At 38.6% G+C, this 19629-nt stretch overlaps 1 protein-coding gene across 3 annotated transcripts in view; it reads right to left on the reverse strand.

Annotated features, from left to right (window-relative positions):
- The window catches only part of LOC124159516 (discoidin domain-containing receptor 2-like), a 562201-nt gene that overhangs the window by 283233 nt on the left and 259339 nt on the right, over nucleotides 1-19629 (reverse strand). For all 3 annotated transcript variants that reach the window (XM_046535396.1, XM_046535380.1, XM_046535387.1), the window contains exon 3: nucleotides 18930-19035. In XM_046535396.1, the coding sequence (XP_046391352.1) occupies nucleotides 18930-19035 (106 nt within the window). The remainder of the gene's footprint in view (nucleotides 1-18929; nucleotides 19036-19629) is intronic.

Genomic DNA, 19629 nt, shown 5'->3' on the forward strand with positions numbered 1-19629 from the left:
CCCTGTTTCATTCAGTATATCAAAATTATTTTAAACTCCTCCGTATGCCTATGGCGTACAAACTATGGCAACCTCGTCGTAAAAAATTAAGTCACTAGGTATTTAGAATTCGATTGGAATATAGTTAATTTCTTAAGTGGGCACACGAAGCTACCATTATACCAATTCATATGAAGAAGGTAAAACGATTACACAAACAAAGAAATCGGATTTCGAAAAATTGCAAACATACTGACGGCTGTGTGGGCGCGCAAAATCGCAGGATACATATATGCAGATATAAAGCGGTGCATGCATAAGCGACACAGTCAATGCTGCTTAAATTGAAAATGGCGATGCGCGTCTTACGAGCTTTCTATCGCGCTTTCCCCCGCGAAAGAGTTCTCAGTTCTCTGTTAACGAAATATAATACAAAATAACTTCCGTTTTTTCTTTTCAACAAAAATATCAACGCAAACTAGAAAAAAGTTACTAGTTATCAGGTTTTACTGCCGAAATTTAAAAAATCACTAGTCGTAGAATTCATAATTTAGACTTGAAACTCCAATCTGATAAACATCGGCTAGCAAAAAAGTCTCTTTCCAACCAGAAAATTGAATTTAAAATCTTAGAGCGTAAGAACTCCTATAGTTCCTGAAAATACGAGAAAAAATAAGGGAGATATTTTATGGAATAGCTACGTTCAAATAATCGATAATTTAATCTCATAAACGGTAAATCAAGTACCCATTTAGGTACAACATATTCGAGGTGTCAGTGAAGAAGAAAAAAGTAAACAAGCAGTATTCAGGAAAGCATATAATTATATAACGTTTTATTATGGGAACAAGGGACTTCATCACTACAAGGACTAACTTAATAGTAATTTCAATGAGTACTTGGTCTCACTGCATGAAAAGTACTTCGGCACTTGATTAGACCATTTGAAAAGCAACAGATGTTTTTATTAATTTGGCAGTTAAATTTCAAGCATAACTTATTTACCTTCATCCAACGAAAATTTTAGAGGAGAAAATTTAAAACATGAGAGTCACATTTAAAGCGCAAGAGTTACACCGATTTTATAATTTAATGCACATGAATTTAAATTTGCATTTCAACATTTTCCATGGCAAGACAGATCATATTGGAACATAGTTTATCCATTTACCCTTCCAGAAAAAGCCAGTCAGAGATTTTGATGAATTAAAACTTAAATCTGAGGATATTTATGGTGACTTGATTTTTGATGGATACCTCACTATAGAGTAAAACGGTGATAACAATATGATTCCTAAGAGAAGGCTTACGTTCAATAAAAAATGTCATCCCTCATATTTTCGCCCATCAACCGTAGGGAAAAACGGAACTAAAAAATTATTTTGGATGAATATCCTTCATGCGAGAGAAATGGAGATGATGTTTTCACCAACTTATAGGTGATCTACACCTACACCATTTTGATTTTTATCTTAAGCAATGTTTTTTATTTCCCTTATCAAGAAATATTTAATGAATGTTCTTGCAGTTCAAAGAAATACCCTAAATATGGCGGATTTGTGGGATGCGCTCCAATAATTAGAACTTATTTGATTTTTGCTCTTAGTTGAATAATGATAATCAAAGGAAACATTTTCAGTCACATTCTATTTAAAACATGAGAAATTAAAAAAATAATTTCTTGTATTAAAAGGTACAAATCATGGAAAGAGTATATTGATAAACACGTCTTAAATCAAGGTTGAATCACAGAATGTGGTCGATAAATGCAACGATAGGGCTGAAAAAAGGATTTTACATGTATATAAAAATGAGATATCAGAGAATGAGTTAGTTCGTAAAGGATATAAGTCATTAAGCATGCAAACAATCAAATATACTGCTCAAGTTTCCAAAAAATGAAAAGAAATATATAAATATGTGAACCATTCAAAGGGATTACACCCTGAAATCAGTTCATCTCACTCGTAAAAACTCTAATTTACACGACGCTATCTGCTCAAAATTGGGATATTCCGTCTCAGTAACGCTTCCCTCTTTTAACTCGCCGGATAAAAAAAGTCTGACGAAAAGAACTCCACGAGCTCCAGCCGTTTCACTCCTTGCTCCACGCCGAATTGAGCCGGAGAGAGACCACCCCCGCGACACGGAGAAGCTCAAATCCTCCCCAAGACACCCCATGCAGGCCGACGCCATTCCTCTAAACCTTCTCTCCCGCCCCAAGACCCTCTTTCTCCCTCTGTACCACTAAACCGAGAGAACTCTGTCCGCGTCACCAGCCGCTCTGCTACATCCCTCACCTTCCCACGCCATTACCCAATGCCATTCGGACTTAACCCCTTTTCCTCATCCCACGCTATCCGGGGCCTTACTTCATTCCCATATACCACCTCTCTCCTCAACTCTCCAGGAGTTTCCTTCGCCCCACTGATCCTAAACCAACTCCACGTCCCTCTCCGCTTCTCTCCCACCCGTCCCCCTTCCTCAAACCGCCCCTCCTCCCTCTCTAGAGCCGACTTCGCCACGCTCCGAGCCTTTCATCTCTCGAGTCACCTCGATAATTACGCTGTCAGGTCGGAAATTCAAGGTAATATGTTCCATGTCCGCGACAAGGACTCGGTTGGATAATAGAATTTCAAGAGTGAGCGGGGGAGGGAAAAAAAATGGGGAGGCTGGTCCGAGTGTGTTTTTATTTCATCCCCTTGGCTGCTCTTTACTTTTCTTTCGACCCGTTCCTCTCCTTTCCATCGTTCTCTTTATTTCTGGGTAGAAATGACTGGGAGGGAATACAGCAGGGTGTGTAGGAGCAGAACGAGATTTGCTGTGTGTATGAAGAAGCATTTTAAAACAACAAAAATATTTAGACCTAATACGAGGACCAAATCATTTAAAATTATTGAAATTACACATCACGGCAGGCTTTCTTTAAGAGTATGGATCTTAGGATATAAATATTGTTTTGATTTCCTAAAATAATTAACAAGAAATTTCAAACCTCAAATGATTTACAAAAATATTTTAAGAAAGATCAACTATGAACCTTAATCTCAAATTCGAACCTGAATACGATACGCCAGTTCACGATACTCCAGCAACAACACAAGAGCTGTACTCCTTTCAGATTCCCTCCGAGTGCTTTTCTCACCAAAGGAGAAAGATTATAATTTTAATGTTCTTCAAACCCGACCTTTAAAATTCCTAAATCTTGGGAACATATCATTACGATATTAGATATACGAACTATAATTGACTAAAGATTTTTTAAAAATTATTATAATTGAGCAAATGATAATTCAACATCAACTAAAAGGATATAAATAATATTAATAAGATATGAGAAACGAATGTCCAAACATAATCGATTTACACAATCGATCCACCAGGATTCAGTATAGTCATTGCGGGTGAACGATCAAAACATTTTTTTTTAATTCAATTTGTAAGTAATAGATGAATTTCGGGCATTTGATGATTCGTAATTCTTAAATATGGAAAATATTGAGGATATAAAAAAAATATTTTTCAAGGAATTAAGGAAGTCAATTAATTTCTGCGTGGTGACTCATAAAAATGTGAAATTAACTTCAACCACTCCCCACCGTAATTCGAATTTCTTATAAGGCCAACCCGAAACATATTGCTTCTCTAATTAAATAATAATATTGTACGTTGGGAACCTGGCGGAATATCTTGGAGAATTAAAAATGTGCTTCAAAACTCACGTAACTCTCCATAATATACATTTAAATTCCATGCTATCCATATAAGCAATTAAAAAAGATAAAATTACAGATTTTATCTGAATTAAATACCTAATACGAAAAAAACTTTGGCATTGGCTCCACTTTGCAATAAATTAGATATAAATTTTATGTGTCACAAGTGATTCTTAGACTCATTTTGAATTTCCGCAGGCAATTCAATTTAAATAGCCCTGCATATTGGAAGCGAACGCTGGGTAATTTCAAATTCAGGGTTAGAGAGATAGATGCGTTTTTATTCATAATACGAAGTGTCTTTTTTTTACTAACGAGAGAGGTTTGTAGCAAGTTATACAAAACACACATTCTCATCAATGAAAAAGAATTTATTAATTTTTAAAGTCTTCCAGCTTGTTTAAGTTCGTGCCGGCCAATCTTATACAAACAATTTTTTGTTGACAAAAATCAAGGAGAGTACTTCAGGCACACTCACGGGTGGGTAGAAAAATTGAGGTCACCGATTGTAAACTTTGTCCCAGGCGATAAAAACCTAAATGAAGCAGAGACATAAGGAAGTTAAAAATACACCTTTAGAAATACGGCCGGATAGAATCGTAGCACGTTTCAATCCAACAATTTTTCCTCCCTGAATCCTAATCGAAAAAAATTTTTTCAGTCTCCCCGCCGGCGTTGAATGTTTATTTTATTTCTACATCCCATCTACTCGAATAAAAAAGCTTTTCCACCATACCCATTTTATTAATCTTTTCCGCAGGTAAAGGTTCGAAAATTTCATCAGAACAAAATTGACTGCACAAAAAAACAAGCTGGCAGGCTGAAGTGGAAGAGAAAAGCAAAAGAAAATCCGCAGAGGGCAAGGTACGGGAAAGAGAGGGTGAAATGATCAAAAAGCAAGTGCTTGAAGCTATAGCGCAGTGGTAACGCACTAGTTTTTTTAGATGAAAATGGTTTGAATTGGTACTATGACGAGAAAAATCAAAAAACCAGAGCGTGAAGTAGTCACATTTAAAAGTTAGGTCAAAAGAACCAAGTCAATATGCCCAGTGGAGCGAGGCTGTATGGGCAAGGAAATACGAATTCATCCCAAAACTAGGGTAGAGTTGTAATAACTCAACTTTCATTGAATTATAAGTCTGGATTTCTCGGATTTAATTCATTAGTAATTTAAAAATTGAAACGATAAATGATTTCAACACGCAGTCTCTACGGAACTTTAGTTTGACCGAGGAAAAGCATTCCTACCTGAATGACCTACCTACCTAGTCTGACTTTGGCTTTTCAAAGGGCAGGTAATATCATAAATTGGCAAAAAAGCATAATTTATATTCCTCCATATGTCAATGCAGGTCAATCACTATGTTGAGTAGTGGTAAAAAATAAAATGTTTTCCATTCTAATAGGCATTAAAATAGGCCCAATATACCTCGATTGGTTTGACGTAGCTCTCCACTCAATTCTTGTAACAGCAAATTATTTTTTTAATACTTTGGCCAGCTTTTTTTTTGGCCATATTTTCAATCATTTACGAGAAACTGGCTGTTCTTATATTTCAGCCTTTCATTGCCATTCCTACCATTCTCCTGTTATTACTCAACCGTTTTCCAGAAATTATTTACAACCACCCCATTGAAAATCTAACGTGCATCCTGCCAGATGTACTTCAGAATGGCCATCAACAAAAATTATTTCAGCATACCTTATTACAATCACACTGTCATCAATAAATCCTGCTCATGATCGTAGTTCATTAAAACTCCATGAAAATGAATTTTTGAATTCATAAGTATGAACACCAATTTAAGGGTTAGTACATTATGTACTGAATTCAGCTCCTCGACATTTACACTGTCGAATTCATTCATTTTTTTATCCAGTGTATTTATTTGGCCGTAGAGATCATTATTACTCATAAACTTCCGAAAAATATTCTCATGTTTCATAGACTGAGTGAGACCAAAGAAAATCATTTCTTTCCTTGAGCATAAAGAGAGAAAATTCCTTGGGAGCGAGGCAAGAGATAGAGAAACAGCAAGAACTTCCTTTACAGGATTCGAGAGAGAGAGAGAGAGAGAAATAAAGCGTGCCAACCTTTTTTTTCTCTCTCTCCACCACTTATTCACTTCTCTCGTTCCCTCTCTCTCTCTCTCTCTCTCCACTTCCACTCACTCCTTCCAAGCTTTATTCCACAACGACGGCCTCCACCTTCCTCCCTCCCCCTTTCAGCCCACAAAGTACCCTTGCACCCTCTCCCCCTCGAGGCCTAAAAGAAATAAGGCTCTCGACGACCTCCAACGATGTTCTCCACTCTCGTCTCCCCCCCTCCTCTCCACCGCCCCTCCCTCCATCCCCGCACACAATCTCCTTCAAAGGCCCATCTTCCATCCATTCGCTCCCTCCCTCCACTTCACACTATCCTCCTTCACGATTCTCTCCAGCCATTTCTTCATCTTCACTCAAACTCTCGCGTCGCCTCCTTCCCGCGTTTCCCCTTACGCGTATTCACTCCCCCGAGGCTTTGCCATTCTAAAGTTTACCCTTAAAAATCTCTTCACCAACGAAGTATCACGAATATCCTGTGAAATAGGCTCATTTAAGTTCATGAACGCACGTTGGTCCTACAATTTGTTAATTCTAATAACGGGTATCATAGTGCAGGGACGCAGGTAGGAATTAAGGCTAGGAGGGGTTTTGGGCGCAGCTAATACTGGGGTGTCTGGGGTATGGAACACCCGCCAGGGTAAGCGGGCGGTGTGGGGGCCCTCCCCAGAAAATAATTTAGGTTAAACAGTGAGTTTTACGGCTTTCTGAGGGATATTTTATAAATCCTTACACTATACTATAAGTAATATTAATGAAATTGAGCAAAATGGACTTAACTTAAAAATTTCTCTGAGCTCCGTGTGGGGTTTATGCCCTAAAACCCCCCTCGCTGCGCCACAGTCATAGCGAAACTATAGATGGCTAATAAATGATAGGAAACATAACTAAATAGAGAATTATCATAATTATTCAACTTTGTACAATTTTTTTAGCAAAATGGCGAGAAACATAAGGTGAGAATATAGCGCTCACTCTTCGTGGGTACGTGACCCTATGTTATCATGTGAATCATCAAACCGTTCATGTTCCTCTCTTTCTACTCCAAAGTTTAGGCACTAAAAATTTTAAAGAGCGGGTTTCTCTCGGTTAGAAACACGCGTGATAATTCCTTTGCTCACTCTTTTCCTTCACACCCGACTACACCATCGGCTTCTTCAGATCTTTCTGTGTTTACGCGTCCCTCTCAACCGCCTTCTCGTTTCTCGGTAACAACTTTCCTTTTCCCACGTTTTCCCTGAGCCGCCTACTTCTCCGCGTGCAGCCTCCTCTCTTTCAGTCCTTGAGACAGTGCTCCTTCCTCGGAGACGAAATTCTAAATCCTATATGTGCTCAGCCATGAACAGCCATTTCGCTCTTTCCTCAAGAACTCTGTGAGCATGAAGTTTTTTGCACGGCTCTTTGGAAAAAAGCTCATTTAATTTACGGAATTCTTTGTTCCTTTGACTCAAAGTCATTCTTAATAAATTACCTTTAATTAGGCTTGCATTACCACAACTTCGAAAATTCTTCCATCGTGCTTGCTCAAAACAATACATGTACGCGGTTTTTAACACACTAAAAACGCTGGAATAAATATACATTGAAATTTATATACAGTCAAAGAAGCTTTCATTTTCCACTTCAAATATCAAAGCTATGATCTCATTACACCGTGTGTTTTAAACCAGCAAGGATGCTGCAAGATTTAATTTGGTAATAAAAGAAACAAGTTTTACATATAAAGCATGTTTAGTACGTACAGAAAACAGGAGTAAAGGTCTTCCTTCAATTACTTATATCAGAGGAGATGTCTATTTATCCTACCGCCTCTCACTCCGAAACTTAATTTTAGAATGCGATATAGCTCATGAGTGTGGGTATAAATGATGCATTATTGTTTTACCCACCCATCCATTTTTTCACCTCCATTTTCATTGCAAGAAGCATGTAATATATATTTTACTGACCCATTATGCAAAGAATTAGCTCCCAAAATTTCATCCCTGCTTACACTATTGGCGTTAAGATTACGAGATGAATTAGAGAACCGCATTCTTGCACAATAAACTCTCATCAAACAAGTAAAATGGAAACACTGCAGGAACAAGTGACTTTGTATGCAGTCACACGCACGGGTGCAGAGTTAAATACAACAACGGATGAAGTTCGCCATGAAAAAATATATTTGACTTAGCCGGAATTCGAACCCGGATCTCCCGATTGCCGATCAGGTGTGTTAGCCAGTAACCACCAAGCCAACCCCGACAGTAGCTTAGTAAGCACGACCCTCGCCGCATGTGCCACATGGGGACTTGTGACGTCAACATCTTGTTCGGTAAAACCCATCACGAAGTTCGCTATGAGAAAATGGCTGGGTGGAGTAACCGGCTAACACCCCTGACCGGCAATCGGGATATCAGAGTTCGAATACCTCCAAAGTCAAATCTTTTTTCATATTGAACTTCATCCGCTGGTGTATGTAAGTAAAATGGAGCAATCAGGCTAAAAGCAAAAAAATAAGCATTGCTACAATAGGACGAGATGTAACATGAGAAGGAGTGCGACAAAACTAAGTTCATCCCCTTAAATACAATGTTTCTACTGAACTTCAGTCTGCGGATGCCACATGCGATCCTCATCAACCTAAAATTGGATTACTCAGAGAACAAGCGGAGACACGAAGAAAAGAAGAGGATTCTACAAGAACGTGCTACAGATAGCAAGGTTAAGCATTGTTCGGCATTATTTCCTCCGTTGGGAAAATTTAGCAGAAAGTAACAATAAAAGAAATTTAGTAATTAAAGCATCTTATAACAAGAAAATTTTAAAAAAATTACAGTTAGTCACTTACGTTGAGGGTGACCATTATTAACCATAGCGTAGGAATTTCAGTAAAATAAATTATGACTGTACTGCGGCAGGTATCCTATGCATTTGAAATTGGTGGAAGTATTACACACCACAAATGGAATAACAATGAATCGCTCGAGAAAGCTACAATGAATAAATAACATATAAACCAGCGTAATAACGTATTTTTCGGTTAGTATATAATTTCGCCGCCTGAAATTCCGCCTTACCTTTGTTTGGTAAAATAGATGCGAGTAATGGTACCTCTGCGATAATGCGCACGAAGGAATGAATAATTTGCGAACTCACCAAGTTCCGTGGCATTTAGGCCACAAAAGAGCACCTTTACGACTTCACACGCCGCGGCAGCAGCTGAGATGAGAGTGAGCAACGGAAGGAAGAAAGCCCGTAAAAATGCAAGGGAAAGTAAGACGTCTGCCGGCCGGCCATTCTACAGCGCTGTGAAGTAGAAGACTCAAGTGGTGCGGCGGAGAGAGGAGGTCTCCAGGAAAAAAAAGAAGACGGACGGGATGCGTTCGCTAAGGCTCCTCTTTCTCACTCGAGGGCTCTTTTGAGACGGCAGAGGAAGGGATCATGCGCTCACGTCGAGCGAGTTGCATCGGCAAGGAGACGAGTGCGAAGCGATGCATAGATGCCAGGATATAGACCACTTTAAAGCTCGCCGCGCAGCAAGGGCTGCCAGTCCCGCGTGAATTTAGCATATATATGGACAGGGTTCCCGGATTCTCTCCTCCACTCTCTTTTGAGGTATTCGTCGCCGCTGCCGGCGAGGTGAATTCTAAGGCTTGAGGACAATTCTTCCTCACATCCTCACATAATTAACCTCCTTGCCTCATTCACCTGAAGAACATCTAATGCAGGAATTATTGAGCCAAATGGGCGATTAAAAATGGAAATAGCTTAAAAAATACATAAAAATAATAGTAATATTACAATAACGTCAAAACTACGCCAAAAATATAAAATCCACAATTAGTAGCAAGGAGTAAGTGAATTATTGCAAACCATTGATCGTCATAAATAAAATATGAGCATTTATATTTATTTCTTTCAATATTGTTTAATCCTTCAATAACTTATTCATTTTTTTAGAGATATAAAATAACCGTGGTTACAAGTTAGTACTTTAATAGGACAAGTCAATACTTGGTACTGTTATTCAACTGGATTTACGTGCCATAACGATTTCAACGCGAAGAGGACCATGACAAGAGACGAAGCGCATTTTTTTCAAACGAGTTGGGAAAATAAATCTATTTCTTTAATATTACAATTTTTTATTCGCAAGACATGGAATCCCACCAAGTATCTATTGATTAAATAAATTCGCTACGATCCGATGCATGTAAGTGTGATTTAATTAAAAATAGAATGCGTGACAATAAAGCTCAATGTACCTATCTGTTTTGTTATGCTTGGCACAGGCTTTGCACAAAGGACAGTTATCGATTTCAGGCAATGATTATCGGACGAATGAAATAAATATTCCACTAAAGCTCCATGCGCAATTTTATGGCGTTTAATTAATAACCTCAATGAAAAAAATACTAATTAAATATTGGAAAAGTAGATGGAGTTTATCGGTTTAACCGGACTTCGTCATGGCATATGACTTGTTTCAAATATTAATTTGGAAGCGTTCTGTTATGGTGGTCGTACCAATGCTTTATTACCGGTAGTATTTGTATGAAACAAATAAAATGTTAGCATTAAACAGGGTAATTATTCATATTTTTTGGAGAAATAAAAATATTTATGTCATCAAATACGATGTAGGCGATATCTAATTTTTCCACTTTTCATGAATATTAACGAATTAAGGTAATATTTTCCCGAGAATTACAGCCAAAGAAATGGTTGAACATTTAATAAATATTATTATATAGTTAGTTTTCAAAATTGTCAACAGTTGTAACATAGCAATTCGTTTACCTGTCTTTCTTGGCTCAGAAGATGGCACGAGAATGGGCAAAGCTTTTCTTTAGCAGTCAGTTACATCTACAATTATTGTTTGTAAAGCTTATTTCCTCCAGCTAATTTGACCAACCTACTGCCATCTTTATTTGCATTTCTTCCCGGCACAAAAGTATCGTTCAGTCTTAAGCCCTTTCTTAACACCTCAGACGGCAGCCTTCTTTCTCAGTCGTATTTCCTTCCAGACCCACAACTTCTTCATCACCATAGCATTTAGAAGCTGCACTTTACGCTCCAGGAACGCCTCTAAAAACCTCCGACAATGACTGCTGATTCCCACAAGACAAGATTCTCCACCGTATCTGACGCTCCGAGCAGGAATTTTATAATACGAGATTTAACGGCGAAAGGGGTTGGAGGCTTAAAGTTGTTGCGGTGTAAATTCGTCCGCTATCGCTGTTAATAATCACATCTTCGCTCAGAGGCAGTTGAGATGATTCTGAGCGGGATTTCTAAAGGGTGTATACCTTTGGAGCGAAAAACGAACACAAAACTGGGACGTCAGCGAAAGGATTTAAGAGAGCGAGAGGAATATATCTCATTCCGAGTCAAATGAGGCATCGTTTTCGAATGAGTGAGCACAAAATTTAAAGGAATCAGATTGACAAGAAGGTAGAAGGCATTAGACATATATCCACAGGTATATAAACACAAGTTAGGACCAACGTAAATAGAAATAGGAAGGAGTCACAGCAATAATTTCATGGATTGTACCATGCATAAAGGGTCGATGCATATTAGCATGCCACGAATTAAATTCGAAATAAAATTGATTGAGTATAGGAAATATTAGAAAAAACATGAGGTGCAGTCAAAACCTAGAAATCGAGAACATAATTATGATAGGAGCTTATATGAAAATTGCACATATTTTCTGCTGTAAGTCCACTCAAAGCAACAAGTTCTCCGATTTTAAAGCCACACCTACAGCTTAACCATTGCATTTTTACAAGCATCACGAATCAAAGAGTTTGTAATTTTATATCTTGGTGTAGAAAATCCCAATTATACTGAAATGACGACACCAATACTCTTACATTCCACAGCCCTTCACCCCTTAGTTTTATCATACCAAGAGTAAATCTCGAGGCTGAAGAAATCAGCAATTTTTTGTTTCTCCAATTCCGTTACCTCGCGGCGGTAACTTCAACCCTCATTGCCTACAACCTTGTTATACCTCCCGCCACCCTCTTTGCCAAGTTTCTTTCTCCCCGAGTCCCACAAGACGCGGAACACGTTTTCATCTCCCCCATGCGCTACGCTCTCGTCCCTCTTTGCCCAGCCTCCCATTACTCCTGCACAATCCCCTCTAGAGTTTCATTTTCCCCTCGCTCAGTCTTATTTTTTCACTTCTACCAAGATAATTGACACTAATGCCCCGTTTCTACTCTCCCTAGAAACAAAACAACCCCTGATTCACCCTAAAACAAAACTGGCATCCCAGATTTAATCTGATATTTTTCATTACCTCGCAATCACTTTTGCTTGTGAGTTATATCTCCTAGGATTTCGAATACTTTTAGAGGTTATAGATGGCTCCAAGCATGTACCAAAAGGTGGCAATGTCACGATTGCCATATTTTAACAGTTATATCGTCAAAAAAGAGTTCAAAGGGGGCTAAAAGCAGCTAATTGTAGTCTTTATTATTATCTATCTCAACATTATGAAATACAAATAACATCGCTGGGAATCAAGTCAAAAGTTCGAAGTCACGCAAACGTGACAAGAATTTTAAGAAGCACATCAATGGATAATACAAACGCATTGTAGCCCATATTACGCAATAATCTTAGAAAAGTGTTACAGTGCCATTGGGAGAAAACTGTATGACACAGTATATGTGAACTTCTTTCAAATTGAAAATGCTCGCTAGCTCAAAGGAATTGAAAAGATATGCCATAAATATCTAAGGTGAAACATAAATTCAACCGACTGACGGAAGTAAAACGTCAAAATCAGATTGATATAGGTAACTTTGATGTATGTGTATTTATGACTGAAATCACTTTTGTATATGATTAGTTTGTTTTCTTTTCTTGAGTTCATTTGTTCTTTGTTTTATTTGCCTGTGAGCATTTTTGTTTTTATTTTGATTTCTTTTTGCTGATTTGATGGTGGTGGTGTCTATGGTGATGAGAGATAAATAAGGGATGGTTAGTCAGAAAGCCATCTTGAAGTGAATGTATATTAAGATTAAGATGAAAATACAGTGTGTCAAGTGATATTTTCCTTGTGTTAAATCACTTTGATACGTTAACTTAATACGATAAAGAGTAAGTTATCAAAATACGAAATATATAGAAAGAGTTTCATTTGTACAGCAGTAAAATACACTAAGAAAGAATGAAAATAGGGGTGAGTTATATTTTACTTAAAGATATAAATAGTAAAATTAATAATCTCGAAACGATGCAACTTTAAACCACGAACCACAAACTCACGATAAGTAGGGTCCAAATTATCACGAAGGAAAGAAGAGGACTGGATGTATTTCTTCACAGCAAAGCAGCCAATAACTATCTCCCTAGTTCGTAATATTGATCTAACCGGGGACTTTATTGAAGCCTTCGACATGTTTTCTTGGAGCGTGTGCTCTCTCTCAAGCAGGATTTCTTTTCTTCCGCGGCACAACAAGGGTATCATCTTCCATCCTCCAGACGCACACACGCATATGCATAAATATACATAACTCCATCATACTTCTCCCCCTCAAGAAAATTCCCCCATTCTTCTCCCTCGCGGTTTATCACTCCCGCCCCTTACCATTGTGTACCCCACCGCATAAGCCCGCCTCCCCCATCCCCACCGCCCGAGGTTCTTCCCGACCCTCGGCCTCCGCCTGGCAGCCAGAAAACCACTCCCCGCACCTCGGAGGAAAATATCCTCATCCTCGTTCTGGTCTCCCGTGCCGCATCACACGCCTTCTTCCTATCGTTCAAAAAATCCACCCCCTCGCCCCGCAGCAGGAAACGATTTGCGGCGTCAGCTGCGGCCCCCGGCTGTGGGAGGCGAGGGTCAGGAGGGAAAGGCAGTGGGGAGTAAGAGGAGTCGGTGCCGCATCCAGATCCTGACACCAACCACACTTTAAGGAAAGGAAGCCTCAGTATGAAGAAGCATTTGTTTGTCACATATAGTTTCATTATGCATCAAAATTACCAGGTATTTTCGATAAAATGATGAAATCTTTAAAAACTATTTATTGAAGAAGTAAAAGGTCACAATCATATTCTTGTCTCCCATTTTTTCCCACAGTCAAATTTTATAATACTTTCATCAACTTCTTGACAGTAAAATTCACGTGTGATAAACAATTGCCACATAAATCTTGAGAAATATAACATTATCATACGTATTCTCTGTAAAAATGTCCAAAATCTATCACCAAAGGCATTAAATCAATATTTTTAATCAAAACCAGATCATTCGTTGCAGATGGTTATTGAAAAAATGTATTCCCAATGATAATTTTAGCTGGAATTTGAACCATACATTGCAAATACGACAGGATGTAAGCAAAAAGAAAATAATGTTAGATGGCGGAATTTATTGAGGACAAATTGTAGGAATCAAGTAAAAGATATCACCATTAGCACTAGATAATCTCTGATAAAAAGGACCAAAAGATGCAAAAATTTATTTTCCACAAAGTCATATGTTAGATACCATGCTTTGCAAAAAGTTTTTATATAAATTCTAAGTTAAATTGGTACGTCAATGGTTAGCAAATAACCCTGATCATCAATTTTTCGTAAATGAGAAACTTTGCCCACTTTTTTCTTCAAGTGGTGCAAATTCGTTCCATTCCTCACGCCTCTACGCGGCAAGAATCCGTCGCGTCTTGCGGAGAAAGCGCCTCCTCCTGCCGAGGTGGCAAAGGGGCGGCGAGGGAGAGTCGTGAGGCGACGATGGCTGGTCGCACCGAGTGAAATACGAGTTTTAAAGGGGACGGCGGAGAGCGGATAATGCACGTGGGCAGATATGACCGCTTCCCCCGATAAGGTAGACGCATGGCGGAGGCGCTGCTTCAAGCGACAGAAAGACACCACCGTGGGCTCGGAAGAATTTCATTTTCAACGGTGTTTTTCTAGGAAGAAATTCAAAAAGTCAGAAGAATTTTCCAAAAGCAAACTTTCCTGCTGATTCTTGACGCCATCATTCGAATAAGGAACTACCTATATGATTACTGATTTCTTGCTCCATAGATGGCTGTCCGAATGGCTGTCTACACGAATATAAGTCCCTCATACATTAAATACTAGAAATGTTAACAATTCCAAGACATTTTTGCGATGACTTTCGGAAATGTGAGCTATCATATTAGGTTAAAGGTAAAGTTTTAAACATCGGGAAAGATAAATACTTCAGGGTCACAAATGACACTAATTTGTTACTTGAAGTTCTCAGCCCCATTTGCAATATTATTTGGGTAGAAATACAAATAGAAGATTTAACCATTCAAAGTGGCTCTTCAGAATAATATTCCAAGAAAACCGATACTTCACTAAACCAATTCCTTAAAATGATAAATGCCATCAACATCAGTGTTCATGAATTTTCGTCGGAGAAATACGATTCTCCAAACTTACTCTAGTGTGAATCAAAGGAGAAGTAATACATATTGAATAACTCATAGTTCTAAAAATACTGGCTTCAATTTATTTTTCCAGATAATTTAACCATATAAAATTAATAACTAACAAAATCAATCCATATGAATCACTTAAGAAAATAGGAGATTTTTTGGAATTTTCGAAAATGTAAGCAAGATAAGATGAATTACTTAAAAATGACAAGAAATATTATGCATTTCTACATTGTAATGCCACGTGAAACGAACTAAAATAGGTATATTTCGGGAGAAGGCAGCCTCGAGTGGTAATCAAAATGCATTTACGATTGCAAAAAGTAATTTTCACCCTCGTGATTTTACATTATGTCATAGGTGTTTTCAAATAATTCCACTGCCTGCATGGAATTAGGTTGGATAAAATATTCAAGCCCATTGAAGCACACTGAGTGAGAAATATAGCAAATAGACATGGAAAAAAGCATGTAGATTCGCGCACGAATCAACGGGAGTAATTGGGGAAAATAATGCGGGCCGAGAGCGTGAAAGGCGACACTTGTTCCCTCCGTGCGATAAACGAGTGCGCGCAATTAAACGAAGTGCACCCTCCGAGTGTGTTCCTGCCTAAGTGCATGGGAATGCAAAAGTTCGCGCAGCTGCAGAATTGGACGTAATGCTCGAGAATAAAATAGAGAGAGGGAGAGAGAGAAAAATCAACCGCGAGCCATACACCGGGGGGAAGGCGGGAGAATTTTTAAGGAGCCCGAACGAGGCGAGTGACAAACGAGACGCGTAAGCCTAACCGTGCCCCGCGCGACTAATGCACAAGTCGCTCCCATCTTTTATTCCCACTTCCTTGAAGCTTTGAAAGCCACCTTGCAGAAAACATACGAGCGCGCACAAGGACAGAGACACTGAGCTTCTTGCCCACCCTTTCCCGCTACACGCCTTCTACCAGCATCTCTCTCCTCTCTCCTGCGTACCCCTTTCTTCCCCTCCTGTCCCCAAATGCGGAATTTTCCTCGTTCCTGGCTGGTTTTTGAGACCGCGTGAGGAAAGAAAAGCTCCTCGTTTTACTCTCACGGAGTTCTCCTCTTAACGACGGAGCACGACTCCTACCTCTTAGCCCTTATACATATATAAAACATTTTTGAAGATGCGGGGAGTACACGCATGTTTATTCTGTGTTTCTATCCATTCATTTTCGAAAAAACGTCGCATTTAGCAATGAAGGACTTTCTTTTAGCACCCCCGATTCCAGTTACGTTTTAGAGCTAGCTTTTTATGTAACACGGTAAACGGGTTCTATGAGAGGACTATAATTTGAAACGAATATTCACTCACAGTTAGTCTGAGCCTTGACCAACTGTGAGTGATACTATTGGTTTTCTAATATTTATAATTATAGAAAATAAGTCATTAAGAAATTTAATAACCAACCAAGAACTAACCCATAGTAAAATTATAATTATTATAGATACCTGATATGACTTTAATGACGTCATAACATGGATATGGTCATTACAATTATTATTACCAACTCATATAACAGAATTTTAACGAAGCATCTCTACTATGTTTCGCTTGTTTCTAGCCTCGATTAAACTTGAGATGATTGAACATTGGAATTTAATAGATATCTTTGGTTATCTACTTTCTTAGATATTAAAATAGTTTTTCGTAGACGGAGTTATCTCAGATAAAAAGAAAAAGTAAATAGAAGGATACAGCATTAATAGAATGATTAGGATCGAGGTTGCCCACGAGTACAGTCAGAATAAATAGCAAATAGGTCGTGACGATTCATTATAAGGGGCAACATTTGTACATTTTGGCTTATTTATCAAAGAATATATTTTTGTTTACGTTTGCGAGATTTGTAAAGCTGAAACAGTAAGAAAATTCTAAATAAAATTATAACAAGAAAGACTGGAAAACAATGAAGAATGAAAAGCTTGAAGAAATTATAATGAGCGTGTGACCGGGTGAGAGAACCGTGGGAACGAATACGCGCGTTGCCCTAAAGAGTTAAATAAGAGAGACTCTCTCTTTTATTCTCCCAAACATTCTCCCTCTCTACCGCAGCCACCCTTCAATTTCTTTTATATTTTCCCTTCGTCATTTACTCTCCTTTCCTCCTCCTTTGTAATATATTCCATACAGTCACTTCTATCCAAAGTTGCCCTTGAAAAAAGGTTACATGTATGAACTCAGGCGAATAAAAATAAGTCAACCTTGTTCTCCATCACAGAGCCGGCCTTCGTGCGTATCTTTCTTCAATTAATCTTTAGAATTCATTAGCGTTGGCGAATATCAAAAGAGATAACACTTTGCTTTACTTCCTTACCTTTCCGACTCGTTCTCTGTTTTCATTAAAGTCCATGCTTGTGCTTGTCGTTCCACAAACGCACGTATCATGTAGGAGGTAATCGGCATCATCATATATTTTTGTTAAGAGATAACTTCCTATTTCTATCCTAAAACATAACCATGTTGCTAAATGAGAAAAGTCAATTGCCTCAAATAGATGCATTTGAGGACTCAAATTTCGCTAAATAATTTTTTTTGGGCATATTAAGTTGGCTACTGTGTGTATAATATGCTACCTCCCGTGAGAGTTTGGCGATACGTTACAGTAGATGTATTTACCACCGCATCAATTTTTCCATATTAATAGTTAAGAACGAATAGTAATTAGCTAAAACTGCAAGAAATTATTTTAATCAGGTTATTTCCCAAGAAATAGAGCGGAAAATGTTCCTGCGACGATCTGATTAAACCAGCGAAATTCACATAACCATGGCCCAACTGTACTCTAAGCAATAAATTATGAGGAGTGATATAACAAGTTAACTTGCAGCTGAAGATATTCTGATCCCTCCAAAAGCTATTTCCAAAATAAATGCCGTATAGATGATGTTTTTTCTGTAATGTTACGTTTACTTATGCGTTTCTTTTTCCCTTCAGAAGGAAATATTTTTAGTTGCTCCATTCAGGGTGTGTTATTTTTTTTTATTCCAAAATAAAATCACTGATGCATTTTGTTTGATTAAGATGCGGAAGCGGTTCAATACCTATTGAATAACGTCGGTGAAAGATGTATATTCTCAGTACTTGATAAAAAGCCTCCAAAATGATAGAATTATTCACTTAACTTGAAATTTAAAGGAAGACTTAACTTGAAAGGAAGGTGTGTTTAAAAGTCACATTGATATTTTAATGGGACGAATCATTCCCGATCAATTTGTTTTTCTTTGTGTTTTTTTGGCATATTCTTTGTTTAGCACTGATACCATTAACGTAAAATTATCAGTGTTAATTGAGCACACCGATGCCAAAATTTTCTTGCATGTGAATAATAAAAAGCTTGCTTATGTAGAATACTGAGATAAAATTTTATTATTTAAGATAAGAGCAAACTTCGAAAGGAGTCTAACCTCGCCTCGGTAATTTTAAGATGGTTACGTAAGTTATAAGCAAATCAAACTTCATGAAAAACAACCAGCCTTGCGTTCCGCGATCAAAGTGGACAGCTTTTATCTCGAAATACAGGAGACGATTTTGGTGATAAATTAATTTAGCCTGAATGAACAAGAACCATCCTGAGGGATAAGAGACAAAGTTACCGATAGGAAACAGAAAAATGTTAGAAAGGAAAAGGATTGGACTGGAAAAGGAATGGAGACGGAAAGGTAGAACAACGCGGGCAATTTTACCCAATCTTGAGTTTGTTTACCTTGCATTCTGCGGGCCCACCGATTTGGCGTCAAAGGAGGAACTCGCCGTGATGGCCTCGTCCGGGATTCGCCCTTCCTCCATGCCTAGCGCCGCCCTGCATTCCCCTGTTGAAGAGAAAGGCCAAAGGTCAGTCGACAGTTTTCCCCGAGTGTGCTGCTCTCCGCCGCCGCGCCACGCCCAGCCGGCAAACGGCGGAGGGGAAGGGAAACAGACATGGGGGCAACGAACATACCACAGAAACACAAGGGCCGTTGGTGGGGAGGAAAAATTGTCGTTCGGCCGTGTGTGCACTCCTAGCGGCGGAGGTCACGGCACTTTAACGCCCAAAAAATAAACCCGGGGCCGCGGTCACTCTTGATCTAACGGCCGATCCGGTTCCATCCCCCAATATACATAGCACGCCGTGGTGGGCTTACGCTCACTGGATAGGAACACAAAAGTGTTATGCTTATAAACACAAGCAAGAACCTTTTGCGGGACCCAGTAACCAATTTTTTTTCCACCTTCCAACGATTTAATCTCACATTTATTTAGTTTACTGAAGGTGTGGTGCTTAACATATATTTCCACCGATTTAGTTTTCAATCTCTGCCTTCTGCTCGCCATGAATGACATGCTTTGAAAGAAAGCATCGATACCTTGGCCAATTTTGGGCGACCAATATCTGTATAATTAATCTGGTCAAATCAACATTGTTT

The sequence above is a fragment of the Ischnura elegans genome, chromosome 1 (genome assembly GCF_921293095.1).
Source record: "Ischnura elegans chromosome 1, ioIscEleg1.1, whole genome shotgun sequence".
NCBI classification, from domain to species: Eukaryota; Metazoa; Arthropoda; class Insecta; order Odonata; family Coenagrionidae; genus Ischnura; species Ischnura elegans.